Raw genomic sequence first — 27,760 nt, forward strand, 5'->3', positions numbered from 1 at the left:
TCTGACATCAGTGGCCTTTAATTCCCCAATCAGACCACTCGGTGAAGTGGGTTATGGATAGAGGGGGAAGCAGGGGATGGCAAAGAGAAAAAGAGAAGCAGTGGCTTTATACATTTTTGGCTGTGGCTAGGGTTGGTATCACCCAGTGTGTAACTCATGGTATCATTCCCCCCTTGACCGCCTTCCACACCACAACGTATAGAATCCTCAGTAATGTCTTTTGTACTAATGTGACTCATAAATCGTAATTCCTATATACTACTGAATGGCAATGGTTGTGACATAAACAACTAGCAATATTAAGCAATATTAAAAGTATACCTTTAAATTACAGTATCACACACACAGCCTAAAAGGTATTTGTATGTACATTGTTTCATGTAGTTAGAGTGAAAAGTGTAAGATGTAATGTTGTAAAAGAAAACTTAAAAAGAATAAAAAGTTTTTAATTTTTTTAATTATTTTTTTATTAAAAATTTTAAAATTTTAAAAATATTTTTTTAAAAAACCTGGGGCCTCTCCTTTCTTTTTCTACTGAGCTTCATCCCACTCACACCCTCTCTTCAGCATTTAAAGGGATGCAGGCAAAGGCACAACTCATTTCTGCCAAAGTCAGATGTTTGGGGATCAGTGGTGTCACCCCAACTTAGGTGTCACCTCGTGTGGTCCACATCATTGCACCCACTAGTGACACACTTGTCTTTGGCACTTCTACTTCTACCCCCAACTGGCTTCAGCCTCATCCATAGCTAGTTTTTGCATGTTCACATTGCACAGGACACACTTGTCCTTTCCCAGCAAACTCTGGAGCAGAGCGAGCTTGACAGACAGCATCTTGAGATGTCCTAATTCCTGCTCTCTTCATTCCTGCAGACTCCATCTGGTAGCCGACCAGAAAGCAGTGTGGATTTACGTGGTGCTCGAATTGAATGGGCCAGAGACTTGTCCAGCAAGAGGAATGTTATCCATGTACGTATGTAAATATTCAGGGAATAGAATCTAGCCAAGTTTGACCTAAGACACATGGGGTCAGATTAAGGTTTTTTGTTTAAACCACCTCTGCCCCGGTTTGTCTGTTATTCCTACATAAGGACACAGAGGCTGCTGCCATACTGTGGAATTAATGAAGTTCGACACAACTTTAACTGTCATGGCTCCATCCTATCGAATCTGGGGATTTGTCATTTGTTGTGGTACCATAGCTCTCTGACAGAAAACGGAAAATATCTGACAAAACTATGAATCCCAGAATTCCATAGTATGGAGCCATGGCAGTTTAAGTGGTGTCAAACTGCATTAATTCTGCAGTGTAGATGCAGCCAGACCTGATGCTTGATGACCTGTCTGTGGTCTAGGATAGAAAGAGAGGACTCTCTATGCACTTTGAATATTTTCAAGCCGTGGATAGTTGAATCTATGGATATGGAGGGCCGAATGTACTTTTCATACTCCTTGCCCTTGTACTGTAAGATAATAGCCACATTTGCACAGAATGCTAAACCTGGAATCCTGACCTAATAACGCACAGTGTGAATGTGATGTAATGCTGGTATGTACGTACTGTTTGTGCACTCCCACTTCATTACTTTCATTACTTCATCACAAGAGTTGCCTCTGCATTATGTATCAACTAAGGATTATAGTATAATGCTGCCAAACAAGCTGGGATCATAAGCGGGGTTTATATCATAGTTTGTAGTTGAATTCAAATCCTGATTTGTTCACTGACTAGTGAAAAATAAGTGAAGCAGTAATAAATGGGATGAGTTCATCACATTGTGATTTATTAAGCCAGGATTCCTGACTCATGGCATTCTGAAGTGCTTTTTCCAGTTACAGTCAGACCAGACAGTTCTGGCATAAACGTTCCAGTGCACATCAGTCTTGGGGTATATCCACCACCTTCTAAGCATCGGTTGAAAGCTCATCCGAGTGGCTTGCAGATAGAAAGGAAGCAAGAGTTCCATAATAACAAGATATTCAGTCATTTCTTCTTCATGCTCACCACTATCACACAACATCATCACAATTGCGCATCGGTGCATCAAGTTCTCAATAAGCATGATGATCATCAAATAAATCTGGTCAAGTTTATGGCGAGTGTCCATGATTGTTGGTAAAACAAAAGGAGCAACAGCAAACAGAAGGAGGGGTCAGGCTACTAGGGAATTTAAAGACTGTAGGCGCTATGACAATTGATCACTTAAGCGCCTTTCATTGGCCATTTTAAAAAAAAAGCGGCAAATAAAAAGCGAATCACAAACGGCCAGTGAAATGGAAACGCAGGTAAAAGATAAACCGGTCTCCGGTACTCCGGAGTAACGTTACGTCATGCTGACGTAGCCATGATTGGCAGCTCCAAAAAAGGTAGGGGGGGGACAGAATCAATTTATATATACACTGCTTTATTCTCAGTAGAAACGATGGCGGGGAAATACATCGATTCAAATAGCCAAATAGGAATGATCATCAAAAAGCGATTCGGAACACGGGATAAGACCAGGGTTATTTTGATTCGGTTTTGCTGATATCGGTGTATTTTAAACCGTTGTATATAGCAAGTGGGAACCACCCCTTAATGTTTTGTGTGACAGTAGCTGATATGTACTAAAAAAATAGGACAATGAGTTATATGGAACTGTTGACAAATCCTATAAGTCCTCTTCTCTTCTCTTCTCCTCAGTTCCGCACCGTGACTGGCAATGAGTATCTCTTGCAGTCAGACAGTGAGGCTGTCAGCCAAGAGTGGTACCAAGCTATCAGAGGGGTCATCCACAGGCTGGTGAGTGACGTACACCAAGAGACTTAACCAACCTCAATTCCTGTGACTCTTCTTAAAAACATACATTTTTATTTATGCACTTTATTTATATCCTGCCCCTTTTTCAGAATCAGGTCTCAAGGTGGCTTGCAAAAATAAGACAAAATGATACAGATAAAATCATAGAAAAGATTCTTACAAACTTGTAGTTAAAGTGTCAATTAAAAATTTATAACTTCATAAAAAAACCTTTCAAGACAATATTAAAAGTCCTTTCTAAAAAAAAAAAATTTTTTTTAAAAAGGAAGTCCCTGAAGCACGAAAATATATCAGTATTTTCCTGTCACCTGAAGAAAGACAAGTAGGGGATCAGCTTAGCCTCCTTAGGAAGGGAGTTCTAGAACACTGGAGTAGCTATTTGAGAAGGTCCTTTGTCTCATGTCTCTGAAATAGTGCTGTTGTGAAGGATTGCATCCAAACTCTCTGAAAAGCTGAAAGCACAGAATATACTAAATAAATATCTAGCAAGAGCCTACCAAGATAATAACAGATAAAAGAAAGGAAAGGGACACTACACAAACAACGAGCATTGTAACAGGAGAGAAGTTACAATTTGCAATATCGATTTTGTGTTTTAATTTTTGTTGTTTATGTATTGTCCCTTTTCTTTCTTTTACCATTTATCTGTCCCTAAAGAAGATTGTAAAATATTACCGGGCTCAAACACATTGGGCTACTTGCAATAATAAACTCATCTTTTTCAGCATCCTGAGACTTTTGTCTCTTCTCTATCTTCATTCTGCTCTCCAAACCTGCATCTCACAGCATGAATTAAAAATGGGCCTGAGCAAGGCTGACATTAAAGACGAATGCAAGGATCTTGTTGTATTGTTGGAAACTCTGAAAGAGCAATGGGAAGAGTGTGGGTCAGGATGGTATCCCAGTGGCCACCCCAACTAATGAAGAAACAGAGTATTTTGCAATTTGACCGAATGAGTGAAGTTAAGCCCATTTGGCAGTTTTGCCCATCCCAGCTTAACCTGCTTTCTTTCCAATTTGCAGGATGAAGAGAACCCTTTGGAGGAGCCACTCTTCTATCCACTCTCCAGATCAAACAGTGCTGATCTTGTAGACCTCAGTGCTGAGGAGGAAGAGGAGCCAGGGCTCCCAAAGGGTGAGATTTTTCTTATCTGTGTTCAAGGACTTAGGGGGCATGACAGACGGGCAGCTCTGTGCCACCTGTCTTTGCCCTGTGTCAGTGCTGTAGTGGCCGCATGCTGCAGCGCCAATGCACTGTCACCACAGAGCAGCTTCTTTTTAGCAGCACTGCAAATAGGAAAGGTCGCCGCCATGATGCCACTTCCTGTCTGTGATGTTTGGATGCTGCGCCATCATGGTAGCCTCCGGTCCACACAAGGGCTGGATGAGAGAAAACAAACTCAAGCTGAATCCAGAAAAAACAGAGGTACTCGTGATAGGTACCCCAGGCCCAGGCAGGGAGATTTGCCATCCAGTCCTGGACGGGGTCACACTTCCCCTAAAGGACAAAGTCTGCAGTTTGGGAGTACTGTTGGATTCATCCCTACAGTTATCATCCCAGGTGGATACGATGACCAGGAGTGCTTGGTAACAGCTTCGGCTGATATGCCAATTGCGCCCCTGTCTGGACCGAAAGGACCTTGAAACTGTAGTACATGCATTGGTAACCTCTTGTTTAGATTTCTGTAATGCGCTCTACATGGGGCTACCTTTGTACCACTACATGGGGCTACCTTTGTACCAAGTTCGGAAGCTTCAGTTAGTTCAAAACGCTGCAGCCAGATTGATCAGGGGGACACCTAGATCGGACCATATTACACCGGTATTAAAATCTTTACACTGGCTGCCAATTAGCTTCTGAGCCCAATACAAAGTGTCGGTTATCACCTTTAAAGCCCTAAATGGCTTGGGCCCGAGTTACTTGAGGGAACGCCTCTCCCTACACAATCCGCCCCGCACTCTCAGAACAACTGGGAAGCTCCTACTCGAACATCCCAAAGTGAGATTAATAGCCACTCACCAAAGAGTGTTTACAACTATGGCCCCAACGCTTTGGAATAATTTCCCAGAAGAGATTCGACTCACTTCCACTCTAGACGCCTTTAAAAAGGCGCTGAAAACCCATCTCTTCCAGAAAGCATACCCCTCTGACCCTTTATAAGGGAAATCACCCCAAATATATATCTACCTCAGGACGTTTTTTAAATTGTATTTGTAAATCGTGTGTTTTTTAGATATGTTATTTTATGAGTTGATTTTTATGAGTTGATTTTAAATGATTGTAATTATGATGTATCATTGATTTGATACTGGCTGTAATCCCACCTCAATCCATGGGGAGAGGTGGGAAATATAAATAAAATTATTATTATTATTATTATTATTATTATTATGGCGCAGTGTCCGCACATTGCAGACAGGAAGTGTCATCATTCTCTTCATTCTCGCCTTTCCATGATGGCGCTGCTGCTACCATGCACTAGGGTTCGGGAGTGTGTGGTTGCTGTGCGCTCCCGAACCCTAGAATTGGCTTGGTTATGGTGCTTCCTGCCCATATATACTGGGCCTAAGTCACATGACACTTGAAAAGTGGAGAAGTGTACTTCTGGATTCAATGATTATTAATTACTAATTTGATAATATAAAGTTTTGGTGATAACAGAATGAAAATTTAATAAACAGCCTAATAGCTATTTGTTCTATCTTTTATCGGGCACATAATATTGGCAAATGTAAAACTAAAACTCAGTTAATGATAAAATGCTCCATGGATTGTGGATAAGATAATTTACAAAATAGTTATGTTATTTAAGTAGATTATATAAGGAAAGACTTGCTGTAATAGAGGCTTAGATGGATAGAAATAAAAGTTAGATTTATAAGTAGAAGTAAAAAATGATGAGGGAGAAAAAAGCCAGAAAGAATTCTTAATTCTCTGAAGGTGGGGAACATTTTTGTATCTTTGTAATTCAACTATTTGATTAATGAATTTGTATTCAGCGTATTATTTTAATTTCAATAAAAATTGGTTTCAAATTTTAGACTTCTCTCTTACTTGTGAATAGACATCCTCCTTATTTGAGAGTAGACATCCCCCTTACTCATGAGTGGACCTCTCCTCTTATTCACTAATAGATTTCTTATTATGCCTGATCCTGATTAGAATCTGAGATCATATTGCTGCCTTCTTGGCATAGGTGGCAGAGAGTGAGAGTCTTCAGGTGCAAGAGCTGAAGCTGCTTTAATATCTTTTCTTGCTTCCTCCCCTCCCTTCCTATCTTAGCACCTGCTAGTCCTGACAGAGCCTACAAAAAACGGGTCAAGAGCAAGCTGAGACGGTTCATTGCCAAGCGGCCACCACTGCGGAGCCTGCAGGAAAAAGGACTGATCCGAGGTGAGACTAGCCAAATCCCTGTAGGGCCATCATAGCTCAGGTTGCTTCTGGAGAGGATGGATTATTAGCAGTGTTATGGAGCGGGTATTTTGCCCATAGCACCCATCCTGATTGCCTCTGGCAGGCTTCCTTCATGCTTCAGGAGGAGCCCTGAAAAAGTCTGCCTTTGCACATAGAGATCCCACACTGTGAGAGCTTTGGCAGCAGGTTCTTGTTTTGGATTCCTCCTTCACTGTTCCAGAATTTACACATACGTTTCTAGTAGCTCACTCAAGTTGGCTGCAACATGCTCAGCATTGCTAGGCTGATTCAATCCAGCCTCAGCCTGCTCTGGGGAGGTGGATGGGTGGGCAGTAAGTAAATTCAACAGTTTTATTCTCATTGCATTTCTTACTTCTCCATTCTTGTGCCATTCTCATTTGTATATTGGGTTGGAGGGCTCTTCCCCCCACCCACATGGAAGTCAGTGTCTAATTTTAGGCCTTTTTAAAAATGCATTTTTGTCCATATTTTTCTAATGTACAGATTTTTCCATACATGCCTGTATACATTTTTTTTAAATGTACACACTTTTACATTGCGTGATCTCCTTGTGTGTGTATCTGTGCGCGCGCGTATACATACACACATACACACAAAAAACCTTATTTTAAACATGTTTTTAGCGTTTTTAGTGTTTTAGTTGTTTTAATCATGTTTTTAATCATGTTGATATTTAATTCTTTATTAACTTTTGTAAATTAATATTTTTGTTGGATTGTTTTTAAATTGTTGTAAGCCATCTTGGATCCCACTTTGGGAGATAGGTGAGATATACACTCAATCAATCAATCAATCAATGCTAGTAATTTTTAAAACCTTGGTGCACCCCCCCCCCGCCACAAATCTCATTTCCAAAATGCATCTCAAGCCACACAGACATAGGGAATGTTTAAGTCAAGGTGACGGATATTTCACTGACAGTCTCAGAAGGTGTGAACTAGAGAGTTCCCTATGGAAATGTCAGATGGGAGCCTCCTTCAGATCATCAGATCAACAACACCGCTTACGCAGGGGAGGGAGGAGTAGTGCAGTTACATTCTCAACAGAACCAGACCATACATCTCTATTAAGCTAATTCCCTTTTTATCCCTAGACCAGGTCTTTGGCTGCCGGCTAGAAGCCCTATGCCAACGAGAAGGCGGTACAGTCCCACGTTTTGTCCAGCAGTGTGTGGAAGCTGTGGAACAGAGAGGTAGGTGTGTCTAGCTATGTGCTCACAGCTCATCCTTTCTAAAGCTGGTGTGGAAATCATGGGGCCCTCCAGATGTTGTTGAACTGAAGCTTTCAACTGTCCTAGCCAGCAAAGGAAAGCTGGGGGCTGCAGTCCAACAATATCTGGAGTTCTGTACTTTTCCCACCTCTGACCTAAAGCATAACCTGAGCTGTGATCTGTTCATTTATTCTATTCTATTCCATTCTATTAATCTAATCTATTGCATTCTATGTATTGGTTCTCTGGTTTGGTGACCCCTTTTGCCAATTTTATAGCCTTGAAAGGGATTCACAGCAGTCTCTTCCTTCCTTTTAGGTCTGGATGTAGATGGGATCTACAGGGTCAGTGGAAACCTGGCCATTATTCAGAAATTGAGATTCATAGTTGATCGTGGTGAGTATTTGCAGCGGTTGTGTGAGCCAGAAAAGGAGGAGGGGGGTTGCAATGGAAGATGCTATTGATCCTCAAAACTATCTCATGTTCCACCATGATGGTTTTCTTTGGTTGAAGAGAGATGTACTATGTGAAGGGCACAGTGGCCAGTTTGTAAGCACCTTGGTTGAAATCCAATTATTAGGCCCAACTAGAACAGAGCCATTGAATCAATGATAATTTGGGTAATGAACACTTAGTTCCACTGAATCAATATATCTATTCTAATTCAGACTAACAATTGGATTCAGGTTTCTTACTACACTATGTACAGTACTAACATACATTTTTCTACCTTGGAGTGAATGCTGAAAAAATGCTGTTCCTCATATCCCCAAATGGTTCAGTTTAATCTGAAGAACAAAGCAGAGGTGGTGAGCTACCTATTGGCTAGTAGCTATGGAATTACCAATCCACATTCCACCACCTTCACTATAGCAAGTTTGCAACTGTTCTTTTTACATTTAAAAAAAGTGAAATTGTTAAATATATATACATGCTGCTTTAGTATGTATAAAATTTATATGTATAAATTATAGGTCGGAAGAAAGCGTTTATAGACAACAGTAAGAGCTGAAGCAGTGTTTAACTTTCTAATATACAGAAGTGTAAGGAAAGCTGTTAAATCTGAATGATGCTGTGGGTGTCCACTGTGAAAATATTACATTTCCCTTTTTAAAACAGGGGTGGGCAACTTGGACAGGTCCAAGCAACAATTCCCATCACATCTAAGCTGCACTACTGCCAAAATGTTGGATTTTGAAAGGGGGGAGCAGCGTTAATGTATTTTAAAAGTCATTTAATGTTCAAAAAGGTCACACTTTTTTTGCTGAAGCAGGGCCATATGCCTTGTTATATAAGAGAACAGCATTTCCCGGAGATTCCCAGGAGCATGTTTCCCTTTGTTTTGCATGTGTGTGAGTACAATATGGATGACAATTATGAAGGGATCTGTGAAGTTCTGGGCCCTGCAGAGACATAAGAGAGTTGCAGCTTGTTGCTTGCTTTTTTCTTATCCCTGGTGGAGGTGTTCCTACAAGTTGTTTCCAATTTATGGGAACTTTATCACAGGGTTTTCTTGGAAATATTTACTTAAAGGGGGTTTGCCTTTGCCTCCCTGTGAGGCAGAGAGAATACGATTCACCCAAGGTTACTGAGGGGTTTCCATGGCTGATCAGGGATTTGAACCCTGGCCTCTAGAGTCTTAGTCCAGCGCTCAGACCACTACAGCACACACTGGTTGTCTTTTAACCTCTTTTAAGAGGAGCCTGTACTTTTCATGGCATTCTGCATCATTAATATATTTCATTGCAGAGCGAGCAGTGACATCAGATGGGCGCTATGTCTTCCCGGAGCAACGTTGCCAAGGTAATTTGAATGGCTGCTCCTTCTTGCCTTTATCTTTGTGAAATCAAGGACTCTGTAACTGTGCTGGTCATACAGAACAAGAATGCAAAGCAAGCAAGTCAAGTGACAGCTAGTACAGTAATTGAGCCAACTGGTCTTCTGAATGCAGCCTGCACATTTTGGAAAGATACAGGACCTTTCTTGGCTGGAAGTTCAAAATAAACTCAATGCGTTCATTTTATTTCTGTGGACTTTGTCTGTCCTAAGATAGATGGAGGAAACTTAAGCAGGCATTTCAGCAAGCCAGTTTCAGGCTGCATAATGGACTGCTTTGAAATAAATAGAAATATATATTGCCCTTGGAAAGGCAGGTTAAATGGCATCTTCTGCCTTTGTACCTTGGTCTTTGCATCCTTGGGCCCTGTAGATTCTCCTTTTTCCATCCTGCTTGCAGACCACGGGGTGTCTGGGGGCACAGCAGCCTCCAAGTGGTACCACATGGGGTTGCTGCCACAGTTGGTGTATGACAGGGGCACATTCTAGCCTGAGTTAATCATATAAAAGCTTCACTGGTTCCAGTGTGGAACTTAAATATTGCTTGACAGAGACAGCTTGTGGAGTTGGAGGAATTTAAAATCCACAATGGGGCTGTTACTTTGCTAATTGGATACAGCTAGTGCAGGATTGCAGTGTGAGTATCTTTTCCTCCCAATATATACATCCCACTCATTGAAACCAGTGAGATGGAAATTAATTGCATCAGTTCCAGGGCTGGCACATTCCTGTTCCTTTTGGGGAGCATTTTGGAGGGAACAAGAGGGCTTGGATTCCCCCCTTCTACACTTATAAAGCTTTCTTTATACATACTTGAAGCTCCTCTGGAGACATAGGTGCTGTTCCAGCAGAAGAGCTTCTGCCAGAGCAATACTTAAGCACATTTCAGAAGCCCTGTAGGATTGCGGCCTGGATTTCTTGCACTGAAACCAATGGAGCTTTAAAAGGATTAACTCTCTCTGTGATTGCCTGTAGCCAATGAGGATAGGTAGGGCTCCTGCAATGTTTGTAGTTGTAGAGAGACTGGTGTGACTTGTCGTGCATCTGCTGAAATTCCCTTTGGTACATAAGGAGGAAAGGGTCAGGATTTTTGTCCACTTCTGCCTCTGGCCAACCTATGCCTGGGGGATGGTGCTGTCAATGTTTACTAACAGTGCACCCCTCCCAAGATCAGGGAAGGGGACCATACCTCACCCTGGAGAAGTACCTCAACAGTCCCCAGCGAATAAAGCAAGAGATGGCTTAAGCTTCCCCCTTCCAGTCCATCATTTCTTTCCTACCTGTTGCAGCAGTCAGAACTCACCAGACAGTAGGCGATGGAGGCACAGGGGAGAAGACCAGGAAAGAGAGGAAGCCACAGAGGGATCACCCTCATTTCCCCTGCAGTTTAAAAAGCACAGAACAAACCTGTGCATGGAACTGGGCTGTGTATTTTTAAGTCCACTTATAAAGGGATGCATGTTAGGATAGTCAGTCAGGGGGAGAGCCTGAAATCATCCTGTCCCATCAGCTCTAGTCAGCATGTCCAGTGGTTGGGAATAAAAGGAATTACAGGTTGAAATATTTGTAAGGCACTGAGTTGCCTATCCTTTCTGTAGCATTAGTTGGCTAGTGTAGTGGCTTCTCATTCCTCTTTATTCCCTTTGCTAAATTTGTTTTCTGCTCCTCACTTCCTAGAGGAAAAGCTGCAGCTGAGTGACCCACAGTGGGATGATGTACATGTGCTAACAGGGGCCCTCAAGCTGTTTTTCCGGGAGCTGCCTGAACCCTTGGTGCCATACAGCCTCTTTGATGAATTTGTGGCTACTGTCAGTAAGTGCATTCCCCAATCCTTGCCCTTCAGTTTTGGTCCTGCCATGAAGGGCTGAATGTCAAACTCCTCCACTTGTCTTCAGGAGTGGGGCTCATCTTAGACAACACACAATGTCCTATTAGCCTGTACATCTTCTGTAGAAAAAGAATGGCTTCCCACATCCTCCTAGTGCAGTAGTTCCTAACTCCATTTGGTAGTTCCTAACTCCTTTGGTCCTCTATTTGTTTTGGACTGCATTTCCTGGAAGTCCCAGCCAACTTGGCCAACAGCCAGGAATTATGGGAGTGGAAATACAAATCATCTGGTGGACCAAAGGTTGGGAACCTCAAGATATTCTATCACATCTTGAGTCTCTGTTCTCCCATTTTATGGAGTCCAAGACAAATGCATAGAATGCTTACCGTAATTGCATGGATCATTTATCACTTCACAAGCATATCAGAACATCTTATACAATAGGTTTGAGACTCCTTCAACCTGTCAGCAGTTTTGGCTTACAATTCCAATAAGCTGCAGCCTCCATCACCTAAGGTAAGAGATTGTGGGAGTTGCAGTACAGTGTATCTAGAGGGCCAAAGGTTCCTCACCCCTGCACTAGCTATTCGCCTACAGCACTGGCAGATAATAAATACAAAGGAACCAGCATCCATGCCTAATTTTAAGCAGATGTGACATGTTAAGAACTATCGGACATTTGAAAGTGCTCTACCACAGCAGTTAGACCAGTGCCCACAGGAATACGCTCTTTATCTCACCCAGGGCAATCTGAAAAGCTGCTTCTGCAATTTTTCAGCGTGGTGCATTCTGAACAATGGAAAAACTGCTTGTGTAGGGCTTTCTGTGGGCTACTGCCTAAGAAAACCCTATTAAATTCATACAGTCTCCATAAGTTGAAAGACCGTGTGCACGCGAGCTGACACACATACACACAGACCTAAGGTATCAGTAAAATACACATATACTACCAGTAATTCTCAAGGTAGTCTTGCCCCTCAATATCAACATTACACATAGCTAGGAAAGCATAGATGGTGGCCTCTGTGCATTTCCCAGCATCAAAACCAGGTTGCAAAGCCAAAATCACACCTGTGAATGATAAGCAGGCCCCAAAGAAGAGGTCCAAATGATTTTCTCTGCAGTTGGGGGGGGGGCGGTGGAGGTGGTTAGATTACATGGATGTTGCCCATTTCTTTATTAATTACAGCAATACATCACCAGTCACTTCAAACTGAGCTTCAGCATCATGATAGTTTGGTTGGCTGGCTTACAGATTAGGTTGGGTGTATGTGTGTCAGATATTCCTGTATCAATAGCCATGGTGGCACTACCTCAGAGAAGGGTGCTTTCTACTAGAATTGCAATTCCTGTTTGTTCTACTACAACATGAGCTCTGAACTGCAAGTTGACTCTGGAGCAGTTCTGACCTCCTGTAGATCCTGATGGAAGATGTCCCCCAAGCCTTAACCTCACCCCACACTTGAAAAGTTGACGTCTTGCTTTTCCTGTAGAGTTGCCTGACCCCAAGGATAAAGTATCAAAGCTGGTGGGCCTGATCCAGAGTCTCCCACAACCAAACCGAGATACGCTGCGCTACATCCTGGAGCATCTTCGCAAGTAAGGGAAGAGCTTTTCTTGACCACTGAACTCTACCCATGTTCTTATCAGAGATGTAGGTCTGGGGGAGGGAAATGAGGTCATTATCCCTACAAGTAAGTGTTTGTCCCCAACCTTTTTTTTTCAGTTCCCAAATTTCTTACATTGCAGAGTGTATGACATTGAAAATGATTCACACACAAAACTCTTAAAACTGTGCTGTTGCTGTTGAATGCCTTCAAGTCACTCCTAACTTATGGTGACTCTATGGCAACCTTATCATGGGATTTTCTTGGCAAGTTTCTTCAGAAGGGGTTTGCCATTGCTATCCTCTGAGGCTGAGAGAGTGTCACTTGCCTAAGGTCAGTCAACCAGTGGGTTTCATGGCCAAGCAGGGATTTGAACCCTGTTCTCCAGGAGTCATAATCCAACACTCAAACCACTACACCATGCTGGCTGCAATATACAATTTATAACTGTGCCTGTCCATTTTCTCTGGATGCCTAAACTATATTTCTAAATCCTTCCCTGAAGTTTTAAGTTATTGCTTTGAGAAATTTGAACAAATTTAAAGGAAAATTTCATTGGAGGGGCATAATCCTTATCTGGGGCAACAATGCTGTCATTCCCCCCTGCCCCCCATAGTTACAGTCCTGGTTCTTACCTTGTTATCTGGGACTGGCAGGCACATGCAGTTTGTTACTAACAACCATTGTCCTGGTTTAAATTTTTAAAAAATGATTTTGTGTGATGTTTTTAGATATAATGATAACAATAACACATTGTTAAGAAAGCAGATATCAAATACTTTCCTCTCATCTGAGCAAATGAAAAAGACATCCTCATTGATCTGAGGCAGGTGTGGGCAGAGGGAACCATGTAGGGTCAGATCTCATCTGCCACTGAAAATATTTTTTTCCAATTAAATTATTTATTTATTGTGTGTATTTATTTTCAGGGTTTATATTTAGTCTTTCAGCCTGGCAGGGTCCCCTAGAAGCAATTTTTAAAATACATGAATATTAAAAAAAAAGACTTAAAAGTTAACTACAAATGCTTCTTTAAAATAATGTCAAACTAACTAGTTAAAAGAGCAAGAGCAATTTCAAGGATCAAAGGCCATGTGAAACAGCATTATGTTAGTTGTCTGCTAGAAACTTAAAAATGAAGAATTTCCAATGATACAGGGCATTGTTTTACTTTAAAACAAGGAACACCTTCCCATGCCTTGTTTCACCATGCTCCCAGGTGTTTACAGAACTGAAAGGGGATGTCTTTTCACTTTTGTTTTGGGGAAGTTGGTGCGAAGTGCAGCGGGCCTGGGGGGGCAGAGAATTGGTTTCCCACTCCTGATGCAGAGGGGAAAGCTTCCAGGTCAAGTGTGACTGTAGGCTGCTTCCACACTGCAGGATTAATGCAGTTTGGTATCACTTTAATTGTCATGGCTCCATCCTATTGAACTCTGAGATTTGTAGTTTGTTGTGGCAACTGCGCTCTCCAACAGAGAAGGCTAAATAGTTCACAAACTACAAATTCCAGAATTCTATAGCATTGAGCCATGGCAATTAAAGTGGTGTCACACTGGATTAATTCTGCAGTTTAGATGCAACCTTAAGAGCATTTCCTGTTTTTGACATCAAACACAGTTGCTTTCACAATAGGGGAATCTCTTTCAATATGAGGAGGGCTGATTTCAGTTCCAGAGATGTTCTTGGGTGAGGCCAAAGGCAAAAGGTTAGATAAAAATATTCCAGCATATTTTATTTTAAAGCTCTTACTGGCAGCAACTTAGTCTTAGCAAAAAGTATTTTAAACCTTTAGAATGAAAATGGGAGGGGGTGTTCACACAAAAACTGGGGAAGCACTATATGATGGTATCATAGGGAAGGGTCTGTAGTTGGTCTGTGTCAGATTTGGCCCTGGAGTGTGATGTTCCCCACCCCTGTATTAAATACAGGTCCACTTATTGTGGTGGTTCTCTTTATTCCCATCTCTCATCTTCCCTTCAGGGTGATGGAGCACTCAGATGTCAACCGGATGACAACACAGAACATTGGCATTGTCTTTGGACCCACACTGCTGCGACATGAGCGAGACACGGTCAGCCTGGTGGAAGGCATGGTGTACCAGAACCAGGTGGTGGAGTTGCTCCTCATGGAATTCTCAAACATCTTCTTGGCTCTGGGGGCTGAATGACCTTGCTGGTACCTCTCTCAGGTGTTGATGGTTTTACCCTAAAGGGCCAATAGGTCTCAGATAATCTCATCCTGGAGCAAGCACTGGTTCTGTGTAGCTCCGCTTGGGCTACAGTTCTGCTTGGGTTATGGTGGCTTGAGCCTCTGCAGGATCATCCTTTAGGATCTTTAGGATGAGTCAAGTTTAGAAGCTGGTTCTGGCCAGTGAAGAATTTCCCCCAAAAAACTTTGCAGTACATGGCCTATTTGAAACTTCCCAAGTGTATCTTAAGCAAAACGAAGAGGAGACATGACAGACAATGCTTGAGCCTGGGCCCATAGGGTGGCTTAGGTGTGGATTCCAGCTAACAGACGTCTGTGGAGAATAGGAGGCTACCTATTAACTCTTTTCCTCCAGTACCTTCCATCATCCCTCAGTTGTGCTGCGTTCTGTTCTCCCTTTCCTTGAGCTGGCCATTAAGTTATTTCCGTATGACCGCATATGCACCCTTGAGGCATCAGACTCCTTTGCTCTGTCTTTATACCATTCACCACTAGTGTACCTATTCTGGGAACGGGCGCAATGGAAGTGCTATTTTCTAGGACAGGACAGGACAGGACAATAGATCATTTAGAGTTCCATACTAACCAATTTTCTTTTCTTACTTGCAACAAAAATTGACATTCTAAGAAGCTTCTAAGAAGTGAGATTTAAAAAAGGCATGCACACCCTAGAAACCTTTAGTCAAAACCCTGGGTTTTAAAAAAGCTTTAAAAACAACAATAGGAATGGACTTCTGGTCACTTCTTATTTTGCTGGGCATGGGTTTATTGGGCCTGCAGGGAAGTGGAGCTGGCATGTTGGTCCACTGAAGTTGCACTTCCCTAGGAGGTATTCATTCATTCATTTCTCTAAGCCAGGGGTGGGAAAGTTCATCCACGTCAGACCTCCAAACCCATTTTGAAGACCTCAAACCCTCCTCCCATTTATTTTTTAGGCAAAAAAGGAAGATCAGTAGCTACAATAGGAGTCCCATAAGAGTAACAGGGTTGTTTAAAGTACTCCCATCTTCTGAAGAACCAAGCAACTTAAATGGAAATTCCTTCCAATTGCAGTTTACGGCTGACTTATGACTGTAAGAGACGGCATGCCCAAATTTGCCCCTGCTGCAATTGTCCAGTGTTCTGAGGGTGCTTCCAGATGAGGCTTTTATTGCAAAGTCTCCCTGCCTTTATCATTCACGGAATTTTATCCTGGGGATCTAGACAATAATATCTTTTACATATAGCCTTGTTGTGTTTCCCACTCCTTAATACTTACCCATCTTTTCAGGAGGACAGTATAGCTGCGCAGTGCTTTTCAATCGTTAGCTTTTTGATAGGAACTGTCTGGGAGCATCTTCGAAAAAGCAAGACTAGTTTGAAACTACCAGGGTGACTTTTAGAGGACTTGGGAACTATGGCCAGAATTCTGTATTGCAGTCTTCATTGTGTAACTTTATGCATACATAGCAAAATAGCAGAGAAACCCAATTGGTGAATTGTGAAGATGTGTAATGGGATGCTGGCAAGAGTGCCTCAGTGCGCATCGGTGCTCCCTAACTGATGTCCTATTGCATACTGGTCGCTTTGCCATCTCCCCCATGTAGTAACATTGCACCAGACCCTTACTGAACACGGACTTTGTGAAACTGTTCAATTCTGTTTCCCACAGTCATAAGTCTACTTACGAAGATGCACAAGTCCTTAAGTGAATTCTGTCCTATGTTTTTTGTTATGCAAGTACTGACTGAATGTTTCAGTGTGGGAAATACCTAGTCATCTTCAAAGAGCCACAGTTCTCTCAGTTTGGCACTGTGGTATTTATAACTGTCTTGAAAGCTGGTTTAAACATGGATCATGTCCTCTGTTGTTGTGGCTCTTTGAAAACTTTGAGCCATAGCTTATTATGGCATACAGTTCCTTTACACTGTTACCTTGTCTTTCTCAGTGACTTGCAGTAGTTGACAAAGGGAAACACACAATAAAGAACTATTTCCATGCGGTCCATGTGTGTTTACTGTCTAGGACTGAATTTCCTGCATCATTGAGAAGGCTGGAGGGAGCAAATTTCTAAGTCCACGGTTGCAGACAAAAGCATGACACCTAGTGGACAAGGGCTAAGTAGGGAGTTAAAATGGGCCTCATTCCCACAAATACAGATAACTCGGTGTGCAATCTGAATCAATGGATTGATTCAAAACTGGATTGTGGTTTACACTACACTTACCCCGGTCGCATTTGCTGTCATTTTCTGTCGTCAAAATAACCCACTTATGGTTCACATTCACAAATGAATCAGTTCAAAATGATTTCGTTCCAGCCGGTCAAAGGGCAAATTTGAATCAATTCTGATCCACTTGTGGTTCACACTTGTGTTGAATCGATTTGGTGAAAAAGATGCGGAAAAAATCAGCATCCAAAAGACGTGGGTTAAATGGGTCTGGTGCATGGCCCTCCTCACCGAATTGCTTCAGCAAATCAATTTAAGTGGGAACCAGGGGTGTTTGAACCGGTTCAAACTGAATTGCAATCTGGTTTAAAAGATAGTGTAAAAGAGGCCTTAGCAGGTGTTTTCAGGAGTTGCCACCCTTTCTTTCTGGCAGGGCCTCACTCCAATGCAATCAAGGGTCTGAAATGTTAACAGGGGATGCTTTCTACCTTCTAAGCACGAAGATTTAATGTCCAGGATTTCTACATAGAGCTGTGAATAGTTTGGGTGCCCTGAAAGGAAAAAAAAGGTAGCCCTTCCTATGGTCAAGAGTTTTAATTGTCGCTAGCTCGCTCCCCACCTCTTCTCTTACAAAATGCACACCTGCCCTTTCTTACCATTCTTCTGCATAGCCTGGTTCTGCATACCTGCACCCACAACATTCCTTCAAAAACACGAATCTCATTGGCAAAGCAGGTTTGTAGAACAATGCATCCAAAACTAATAAAACTGGTGCAGCCCTAGTTTTGGATTACAGATGTTTTCACAGGTGGCTTATAAAAACACCATTTGGCATCCTCTTTGTGTCCATCCCTTTAATTCCCCACCTCTCTCTCTCTCTCTCTCTGGAATCCCCAACTTTCATGAAATGAGGCTGAGAGCTATGCACTGTCCACTCCTAAATGAGAGGGAGGTGTTAACATTTTGAGGTGAGGAATCTCTACTACAAAGGCGGACTAGATCATGGGTTGAAGGCTTTGGCGCTCCTGATGTTGTAAACTCCACCTCCCAGAATCCCCTCCCAGTGGCCATGCCTGCAGGGGATTCTGAGGGTTAAAGCCTGGAAGGGCAAACTTTCCTCACTTTTCAAAGATGTGGCCGTGTTAATCTGTAGAATCAGTATGCAGAGAGATCCTGTAGCATCTTTGAGACTAACTCAAAGAAAGAAAAGTTGGCAGCATACGCTTTCCTAGACTTAAGTCTACTTCCTCAGATGCAAAAGTCTATGACAGCTCATGCTGCCAACTTCTTTCTTTGAGTTAGTCTCAAAGGTGCTACAAGATCTTTCTACATACTTTTCTCACTTTTGTACAGGACAGTTTTCAAATGGAGAACTTCATCTACATGAATCTCTTGCAACACATATTGAAAGAACAGTTTTTTGTTGTTGTTTTCTTGAAGAAATATTTGTCATTTATTGCTGTGTTTTCTCTAAAAAAGAGAGAGAAAGATTTACAGGGTAAAAAATACTCACACATATATACTATATACAAACCATCAAAATACATGTCTTCAGCATATGCCTAGAAAAAATATTCTTTTTCTTTCCTTTAATACTTTATTTCCCCTTCCCATAGATGAAAAAAATATATCTCCAGGAAAGGGTAGGCATTCATTTGGCTTCCAGGCTAAAATATAAAAGGATACAAAACTAAAGCTAAAATGGATGAAAAGGCATATTCTTTGGTTTCTTATGTTTAACTTAAGGGCTTTTTTTCCCCTAGGAGGAAGAAGATGCTTAGGTGCAGGGCATTGGGATAAGTACCTGAAAAAGACAAGGGAAAAGGCAAAGGTGCTGGTAGAGCATCAGTTCTTCATTCAGAAAGTCCCTCAGGTTCAGTCCCCAAAATCTCAAGGTAGGTCTGGAAAAAGGTTCCTATGAAACCACAGAGGGCTCCTGTATCTGAATGTAGATGTGCATGTGTATGTGTGTGTGTGGGGGGGGGGAGGGCTGGTATTGTATCAGGTAGTTTTTTGCACTTGCTGGGTGTGTTTTGAACACAGAATCACTTTCTCACCTTTTAGAAAAAGGTTCAAAGTTTGGAAAAAGACAATGGCCTGCATCCCGAGAGTGACGTATGCATGTGCAGGTCACACTATGCAGGTGGGATGCATCATTCAACACAGCTCAACAGATAGATTAGGACAGTACCAAAAAGTGAGATGCACACACAGCAATGTTGTGCACTGCAGCTGCAAATTGTGCAAAGGCACCCAGCCATAGACGTGTGTTTCACGATGTTGCTGTTCGGCATGGGAATTGTATAGCACAGCTCCATATGTGGATATTTAAGCTATACTGAGTGGATACCGTATTGCAGCCAAGACGCATAAAAGAACTCGAACTGGCTTGATAGAAAAATAACTGAGTGTGGAATGCACACACTTCTATTATCTCACTACTACTGAAACCTGTTCAGCAGAGGTGATGGGGGATGAGTAGTCACACTATGGGGAATGAACTACCTGACACATCCTCAGTGGACGTCTAACTACTGCTCCCCTAATCTCCCAAACCCCTCCCTGTGCTTTTTGCTCAACACCACTGAGTATGTTAGAAAACCACCACCACCACCACCACCCAATACCTCTCCCATCACTTATATACTTCTATGGAATGAACAAAGTACACAGTCTTGGATTCAAACTATGCCCTCAGAGGAGTGAGTGACTCAGGGAGCTGGGTATGTTTAGCCTGAAGAAGAGAAGGTTAAGAGTGACAGGGGTGTCATACTGAGGATGGACCAAGCTTATTTTCTTCTGTTCCAGAGACTAGGACATGGAGCAATGGATTCAAACTACAGGAAAAAAGAGTCCGCCTAAACATTAGGAGGAACTTCCTGATTGTAAGACTTGTTGGACAGTGGAATATGCTGCCTTAGAAAGTGGTGGGGTCTCCTTCTTTGGGGGTATTTAAACAGAGGCTGGATGGCCATCTGTCAGGAGTGTGTCGATTGTGTATTCCTGCATAGCAAAATGTGGTTGGACTGAATGATCATTGTGGTCTCCTCAAACTCTATAATTCTATGTGTGATTTTGGACTTGAAAAAAAAACAGTCCTGGGTTAGAAGGCTAGATGGACCTTGCAGAGCAGACTTTGTACAATGAAGGTTTGAGGGTCAGTCCTTGGCATCTCCAGTTAGAAGACTCGTACATAATTGAAACAGGGCTCAGAATGAACTGGATTGCCACTGCCAGTCAGAATAGACAACAGTGAGCAATGCAGGCCAGAGGTCTTACCTGATGTAATACAGCTCCAGCCAGCTCCCCTTGCATCACTGAAATCTAGATCCAAGTAAAAAGTAACAGCTGCTCATTTGGTGGACCCAGTCTCTGCAAAGAGCCACTGGGAAAGCTGTCTGCATTCATTCAGTGTTTCTCTGCCTTTGAGCCAAAGTGCTGGTGCTGGCAGCCTCTTGCTAGGGTTGAGAAGCAAGGATCTTTGCTCTCTTCTAAAACTTCCAGGTTAGGTTGCAATCTGCAAACCTATAAATGCCTCAAATGCAGTGGGGAACAAAGTAGCAACAGTGCCTCCTGTTCCCCGTCTCTGGCTGTTATCCGTGCACCTCCCTTTCCTATGTGGCAGGACCTTGTCATGACAATGCGATGTGGGTGGACTATGGGAGATTTTAAAGGATGTGAATGTTCTGTAGTGCATGTCCTGGAAGCTCTGTCATTACAACTCTGGCCTTTAACAATGTGTCCCTGCCTTCATCTTCTACTGGTTTTCAATGGCATCCCTTCCTCTGACTTAACACTAGAGGAAGGGCACAGGTTTTTCTCATAATTAAGGCCCAGTTCACATATGCATGGGATCCTACAGTCAAAGCAACACTACCCTTTCTCTGTGCATGTGTGTGTGTACTGTGTATATGTGACACTGGTCAGCCACATACCTAGCGCCTAAGTGCCTGCATACTGCCTCAACTACAACGCATTTCAATATGGTCCATTCTCACATTCAGGTGGTTATCAACAGTGTGGTCAAGTGATGCTTATGTCTAGGTGAACCAACCCTAATTGGTTGGGGTCCAGAAGGACATTTCCTCTCAGCTGGACCAATTAGAGAACTGGGGAGATTACAAGTCTTGGAAGTTTATTGATTCTTGTAAGTTAGTTTAACTTTCTGGGTTATTGACAAGTATTTGGTCTAAGGCACTATGTGCATTGCGCATCACATCTTCACTTTCATCACTGTGGTCTGCATGCGTTCATATGTGATATATGGGCTGCTTAATCTTCCACCCTTGAATTTGATTATCTGGACATCTGTCTTTCACAGCCTCCATCTAAGAATGCTTTAATACATTCATTCATGGTAAATTTATACTGCCTTCTAAGTGTACATTGGACAGGTATCTGCAGCCTATCCCAGGTCCCTGACAAATGTATGAGATGTGTTTGTGAACACATATTTTTCACATGTCTCTTTTTCTATCTCTGGTTGTACATGTAAATCGTCTTGGCCCCAGCCCAATAAAGATGCACACAGGTATGTCCTCTAGATACAGAGTTATGGATGTAGAATCTGTGTGCATCCCTGTGTGCGGCCAGAAAGCTGGAGTAGGATATTTATGTGGATACCTTAATCTGTGGAGTTATCCTATAGTGCAACTTGGTCAAATGACACACTCCTGATTCCACAGCAAACAAGGCCAACTCCACCATTAGGCAGAATACCTCAAGAGCCAAGGGGACATGACAGGGAAAGGGGTAGAAGCAATATTTTGGTAGACAAGGCTCAATATGATACAGGGGCTATCCTGTAGTGCATAAACTAGCCTGCCACACTTGAGTGCAGGGGAAAACACTGTGCCATCACCATTATTGATGTGTGGCAGAAAGATGCACTATGTCAGTGTAACAATACTAGCATAAAAAGGAGAAGGAAGAAGATGGGAGGCACAGTGACCATGAAGGAAGCTGGCATTAAGAGAAACAGGCTGTTCAGAGCTGGAAGCTTTTCTCTGCTTTCCTATACCAGTTGCTTAATCCTTGAAGAAGTGCACCCTTTCATGTAGTGCACCAACAGGATTCTTGTCGGTTTGTTTAACCTTTGTACATGGAATGGAAAAGGGGTATCTTGGTCTTTGTCTTGGGCAGAAAAAATCTTGGACTGGCCCTGATAGCAAAAGATGGGTGAGAGGTGTGTTTGGAACATTTGGCAGGTGGAAGATACCAGGACAAGTGTTTTGGGAGGATACTGGACCCCACAAAGGCTTTTAACATAATATCACAGACTGACTATGTGTAATGGCAGGAACAGCAGGATGAAAGCTAAGGGCCAAAACCCACATTAAGGTGGAGCTCAGGAGAGTTAATCTCAGGAGAGATTAACTTTTGCTAGCCAGGCTTCAGCCAGGATAGAAGCTTTGCAGGATAAGAAGTCAAAAGTCCAAACGGGTCTGAAGGGTATCTACTATGTGCAAAGAAGGACTTAACTATATGAGCAGATGCTTTGAACCCCACCAGCTTCCAGAGCTTCTGTGGGGTAAATGAAACCAGGGCCAATTCTAGAATACTATCTTTCCTCCAGTCCCTGTTCATTCCCTGTTCATTTTGCAGGAAGGATCTACCAATAGGAAAAACATTCCTACCAGTGCAGGCCTACAGATCTTTTTTGCAAAATCTCAGGTGAAGTTGGCAATTTTCCTAGAACTGCAGAGGTTGCTTTCACAAGCATTCCCCTACAGAGTGGTGGAATCTATGACAGGATGGGCCCAAGGGTACACAACCATATCAACAAAGTCCCTAGTACAGGAGGTGCACATTATCTTGCCCTCCAAAGATATAGAACATTCTAAGGAAGAGGCACTTATGTTGGATAGGAGCAGGATGCCTATTATTCAAGAATACTGGCTTCATTTGGAAGGCAGGATGGTGAGCAGCAGTGGGCTGGGGGGGCGGGTGGTGGGAACTCTTGCTGTTTTGTTCAACCAGTTGAAACAGTGGAACGGATCCACTTCCTTTCCCACATGCAGCCATCCAGTTCCAGCTCCTGTGTATTATTCAGCAACGGAGACCCCAGCTTGTTCTGTGAGTCTGAGGCTGCATGGCAGATACATCTGGGTAGCATGACCAACCCTGGACATAACTAGCTGGACTCACTCTCTCTGCAGAACTCCCTTCCCCAACTTTCTGTGATGGAGTCCAGCCCGACAGGAGGTACTGTTGCTGCTTCTTATGGCCAACCTGGTTCTGTTGCATAGCAGTTCCCCTGCCGCTCCCCATGATCACACCTGTAAGCCTAACTGTACTAGGAAAGGGTGTTCAGGAACTGGTTCTCCCCTGCCAGCGAGTTCAGCATGGAGCTCATATCCCCCACGGCCATGTTGGCAGGGCCGCCAGGTGGGGAAGTGGGGCTGAGGGCTTCTGCGTCATCAAGGATGGCTGTGAAGTCCAAATGAGTGTTCTCCAAGTCCAGGGTATCTAAGCTGTTGGACACCTGTTCCTCTGGCAGATAAGAGAAAGAGTCCGATTTGAGGACATCCAGTCCAGGAGTGTAAGGCCCACCTGGATCCTCGGCCACACAGCTGGGGGGCTGATGGTGTCGCTGGTGGGCATTCATTAGTTTGGGTCCAGCAACTTTGCCTGGCTGCATGTGCATTGATCCGGAAAATCCAACTTCCTCAGGGCTATGGAGAGGGGGTAAGCGCATCATCCGGTGGGGGCCACCGTCGTTGGGAGGTTCATAAGAGGGGTTAGCTTGATAGCTCAAGCTGTTTTGTCGACCCAGTGGCTTGGGTCCACCAGGCGGATGTGGGACCAGCCCTGGGTTGCAACACTGGCTGCTGGATGTTGAAAGTGCTTTGCTTTCTACTGCTTGTGGAGGCCTTGCAGGATAGGCTGGGTACTTGGGACCAGGGTAAGACTGGTGTGGCAGGCACTGGCTACTCTCCAAGCCATCAATTCCCATCGTTGCATTGCTGCCTGGCTGATCCCCCCACATAAGGGCCTGTTGTGACTGGACATAGCTCCGCACCATCATCTCTTTCACCTGTAGCATCGGGGTTTGGGATCTCTGGCCATGGTGCTGGCCCATGCCAAAGCAAGGGCCCAGTTGGCTCTCTGTTGGGTACCCATTACCTCCCGCTCCTGCTCCTCCTCCTCCACAGGCAGGTTGGGCTTGGCTGTAGGTCATCTGCTTCATGCCCTGGCAGGAGGAAAGAGCTGGAGCAGCTGCCTGGAACTGCTGTTCAGCTTTGATGTGTGGTTGACCAAACTGGAAGGTCCCTTGTTGGCCTTCACCAGCAGGCTCCACTCCCATGTGCTTGGCAACAGGGACTGGGTATTGGGCCGAGTGGCACTGCCCCACACCAGTGGGTGGGGCGGAATTCATCACTGAGCTATCACTTTCCCACTGCCGTGCTGGGTGGAAAGCCATATTCATCTGGCACTGGGACTGGATGTAATCCGGCTGCTCAAAGCCACCCTCCAGCTGCTCGTGAGCTGCTGGATTCATCTGCAAGTCACCCATTGCTCTGAGTGAGCCTCGATGGGTCACAGTGCCCTGTAGCTCCATGCCCAGGGTTTGGCAGGAATAGTTCTGGTCCTGGTAGCCCAGGTAAGGTTCCATTTCCAACAGTTCTTGCTCTGCAACTGGGCCAGCACTCTCGATGGCTGCAGCTTCCAAAAAGACATTTTCGCTGATGCTAGGCGGTCGTGGTGAAAAGATGTGGCGCTGCAGATTGGCATCTGAGCCCCCTATTGCTTGCCCGGTGGCTCTGCTAATGCCTGCTGGGCTCATGTTGCTGAGACTCTTGAATCGTTGCACCCTAGGAATTGGATGGGCCTCACCCACTGTCTGGGCAGGATCACTGGCTCGCCGTGCATTTTGGCTCATTGCCAGGTGGGGATGGAGGAGACCAGTGCTGTAACTGTGGTACTCATTGGCACTGTGCCTACGCATGAATGGTGGCATGCCCGAGCCTGGGTAGTCCCCCATGAGGCTAAACTGAGCTGCCCTCTCTGTACTGAGTAGTGGAGTTGGAGGTGGCCCTCCCGTTGCAGCAGCATATTTGGCCTTGAGACGGTATTGCTGGGCTGGGGTCAGGGGTCCCAGCCCTGGAAGACCCCCACAGTGGCTGGCCTCACTGGAGCGCCTGGAGGCATCAGGAGAGATGGGGTCATATGGGTCATGTGGGCCTAACCCATTAGGGGCACCTCCTGGTGGCAGATACGGTGACACCATGGAAGAGCGACGGCTGACCGTGTAAGCAGAACTGACAGTACTAGTGGTACTCCCACGGCGTTCACCTGGCAGGGGCAGGGAGGGCAAATCACTGGATGACAACTCCATGATGCGCCGGTGAGAGACAGCAGAAGGTGGCCCACACAGGCCAGGCATCTCTCTTGCAGAGCCTACAAAGAAGCAGAAGAGCTGACTAAAAGAAAAGACAAAATAAGCAGCTAGTCTCAAGTTAAGCACATGGCTATGACATTGCCTACTACAGCGTGTTTCCTAGTCTTCCCAGTAAGGGTGGAAAAAGCATGGCCCTCTACAGATTGTTAAACCAAAACTCCCATCTTCCCTTGTGAGCACAGCCAATGGTGAAAGAGGATAACAGCGGCAGTTTGATAATATCTAGAGGGCCAAGTTTCTTATCCCTCCCTGACAGAATGGGGAAAGAGTTCCTTCTGGGAATCTGCCAGTCATTTAGGGATTCCCTATAGTTTTGGCCTATGATAAGTTCACTTTGGGGTTGCCGTAAGTCTGAAATGACTTGAAAGCACACAACAATAACAACAAAATAGTATTTGGAGGAAGCAGTGAGCCTATCGACTATCTGGCATACTTCACCCTACCAGCTGCACGCTTCACATCTGTTTGGTATTCTTGAGTCTGAATACTTCTCTCAAAACTGTATCTTGGGCTGGTAGGGGCCCAGGCTAATTGCCTTCCTTCTTTGGAATTAATATTGTGTGTGTGTTGTGTGTATGTATACTTCCAGATAATGTACTGACCCTGTACATTAAAAAGGGGTTCAGTCAAAACTGGGATGGAGAACAGCACAAAAGGAGTATGGGTAAAAGAAGACTAGTGGGCTACAAGACCAATATGCCATATTCAAGAGTGCTTTAGTCATGGATTCCTGCATGGTATTGTTGATGGTGGCATGGTTAGATTAGATAGCTCTTGTGCTCCTGTGATTCTACATACTACTGCAAAGCCAGAACTGGGAAAAAATCTTTTAGGGACTTTGTTTTGTTACTTTTTGTCAACTTAGACTTACAATGGCCCTATGAATGACAGACCTCTAAGAGCCCTGGTTCTCAAGGGTCAGGCTGTGCAAACTATAAGCCATGGCTTCTTTGACTGACTCAGTCCCTCTGTAGTGCAGTCTTCCTCTTTTCCTATTGCCTTCTAGTTTGCAGAGTGTTATTATCTTTTCCACTGAGTCACAGCACCTAATGATATATCTTAAAAGCTGCAGTTTTAGGGACTTAGAATCCACCAACCAACATAGGTATTGCTGACTGTGGGATTCTGGTAGTTGCAACCCCAAAGTAACTTCTCTATGCTCTGCTCAGACCATCACCAACACCATCACCACTAGTCCCTGACTTCCAAGGCTGCACCCTACTCACCTGTCCCTGGGATGGAGGGCAGCTTGACACCCTTTCCTGAGAGGGGCTTGCGCAGATGCTTGAGCTTGTCAATGCGCAGGTTCTCCAGCTTGTGAAGTGCTGACAGCCCAGAGTTGCTCATGGGCTCCGAGGGCTCCTCTAGTGCCGACAAGTCCTCTAAACTCCCTCCTGTGTTTGCATTCATTTCCACCCCACTGTCGTTGTTATTTGCACTGCCCAAGGGGGAGCGTTCGCTGCTGCAAGATGACTGACCCCCAGGGCTGGGCTGCGGTTTCTGGGTGGAGAGAGAGGAAATATAGCCAAAGTCACCCTGACAACTGAGCATTGCTTTCCATGCTAAATTATTTTAAATAGCTTCTTAAAATATGTGTTGGGGGAAAGGGAAGCCAAAGAATTATGAAAAGGAAAAGACATTTAAAAAACAACAACATGGATCCTGGCTTTCATTTGTAGATTAATTAATGTAACCTAATTAATCAATTTGGATGTTTTTTTTAACTGAAAAGGGGATGTTCAGTTGATAACCATGAACAAAGGTACAGATTTTAAACTTTTAAGGCAAGGAGTCCTTTTCCATATAAGCCTATCTATCTAGGGATCCCTTGAGTGTCAACTATCGACCCTGGGGCATTGAAGTGGATGATGCATATTCCAAGATGATGCTCAGGAAGTATTTACACTACACACTTAAAGTAGATTAACCATAATTCCCTCTTCACCAAGTGGGAATCCCATCAAACTGAAAGCTCAGATTTCCTTAAAGGAGAGAAACAGTCAAATTGGGAGAAAAACAATTGTGGGTTCTCTTCTATATCAAACAGCAGTTTAGGGGGAAAGGAACATTTTCTTCAGCAGCAGGACATAGGGAAGTGTTAAAAACTGCCATCCTGATCTTGATCAAGCCATGACAACTGTTATTTAACAAACAAAAAACCCAGACACATTAAATGAAACCGCACACTTAAACATATCGTGTAGTTTGAGCACTAAACTAGACTTGATTACAATCCTGTTCTTTAATCAAAAAACATTCTGTTCTGTACTCCTTTTAGGGATCAA

General features: G+C 43.8%; 2 protein-coding genes across 4 annotated transcripts in view; one reads left to right on the top strand and one right to left on the bottom strand.

Annotated features, from left to right (window-relative positions):
• Window positions 1-16,896, top strand: part of ARHGAP9 (Rho GTPase activating protein 9) — a 52,900-nt gene extending 36,004 nt beyond the window's left edge. For both annotated transcript variants that reach the window (XM_089482241.1, XM_089482246.1), the window contains exons 8-17: window positions 874-969; window positions 2,684-2,782; window positions 3,824-3,935; window positions 6,084-6,194; window positions 7,330-7,428; window positions 7,765-7,842; window positions 9,196-9,249; window positions 10,960-11,094; window positions 12,604-12,709; window positions 14,698-16,896. In XM_089482241.1, the coding sequence (XP_089338367.1) occupies window positions 874-969; window positions 2,684-2,782; window positions 3,824-3,935; window positions 6,084-6,194; window positions 7,330-7,428; window positions 7,765-7,842; window positions 9,196-9,249; window positions 10,960-11,094; window positions 12,604-12,709; window positions 14,698-14,884 (1,077 nt within the window). In that variant the 3' untranslated portion in view covers window positions 14,885-16,896. The remainder of the gene's footprint in view (window positions 1-873; window positions 970-2,683; window positions 2,783-3,823; window positions 3,936-6,083; window positions 6,195-7,329; window positions 7,429-7,764; window positions 7,843-9,195; window positions 9,250-10,959; window positions 11,095-12,603; window positions 12,710-14,697) is intronic.
• Window positions 16,897-18,528: 1,632 nt separating this feature from the next.
• The window catches only part of GLI1 (GLI family zinc finger 1), a 142,713-nt gene continuing 133,481 nt past the window's right edge, over window positions 18,529-27,760 (bottom strand). For both annotated transcript variants that reach the window (XM_089482259.1, XM_089482268.1), the window contains 2 exons: window positions 26,702-26,975; window positions 18,529-25,474 (listed from right to left, as the gene is read on the bottom strand). In XM_089482259.1, coding sequence (XP_089338385.1) covers window positions 23,370-25,474; window positions 26,702-26,975 — 2,379 coding nt within the window. In that variant the 3' untranslated portion in view covers window positions 18,529-23,369. The remainder of the gene's footprint in view (window positions 25,475-26,701; window positions 26,976-27,760) is intronic.

The sequence above is a fragment of the Sceloporus occidentalis genome, unplaced genomic scaffold (assembly GCF_023333645.1).
Source record: "Sceloporus occidentalis isolate IW3139 unplaced genomic scaffold, rSceOcc1.0.p SCAF_1, whole genome shotgun sequence".
Lineage (NCBI taxonomy): Eukaryota > Metazoa > Chordata > Lepidosauria > Squamata > Phrynosomatidae > Sceloporus > Sceloporus occidentalis.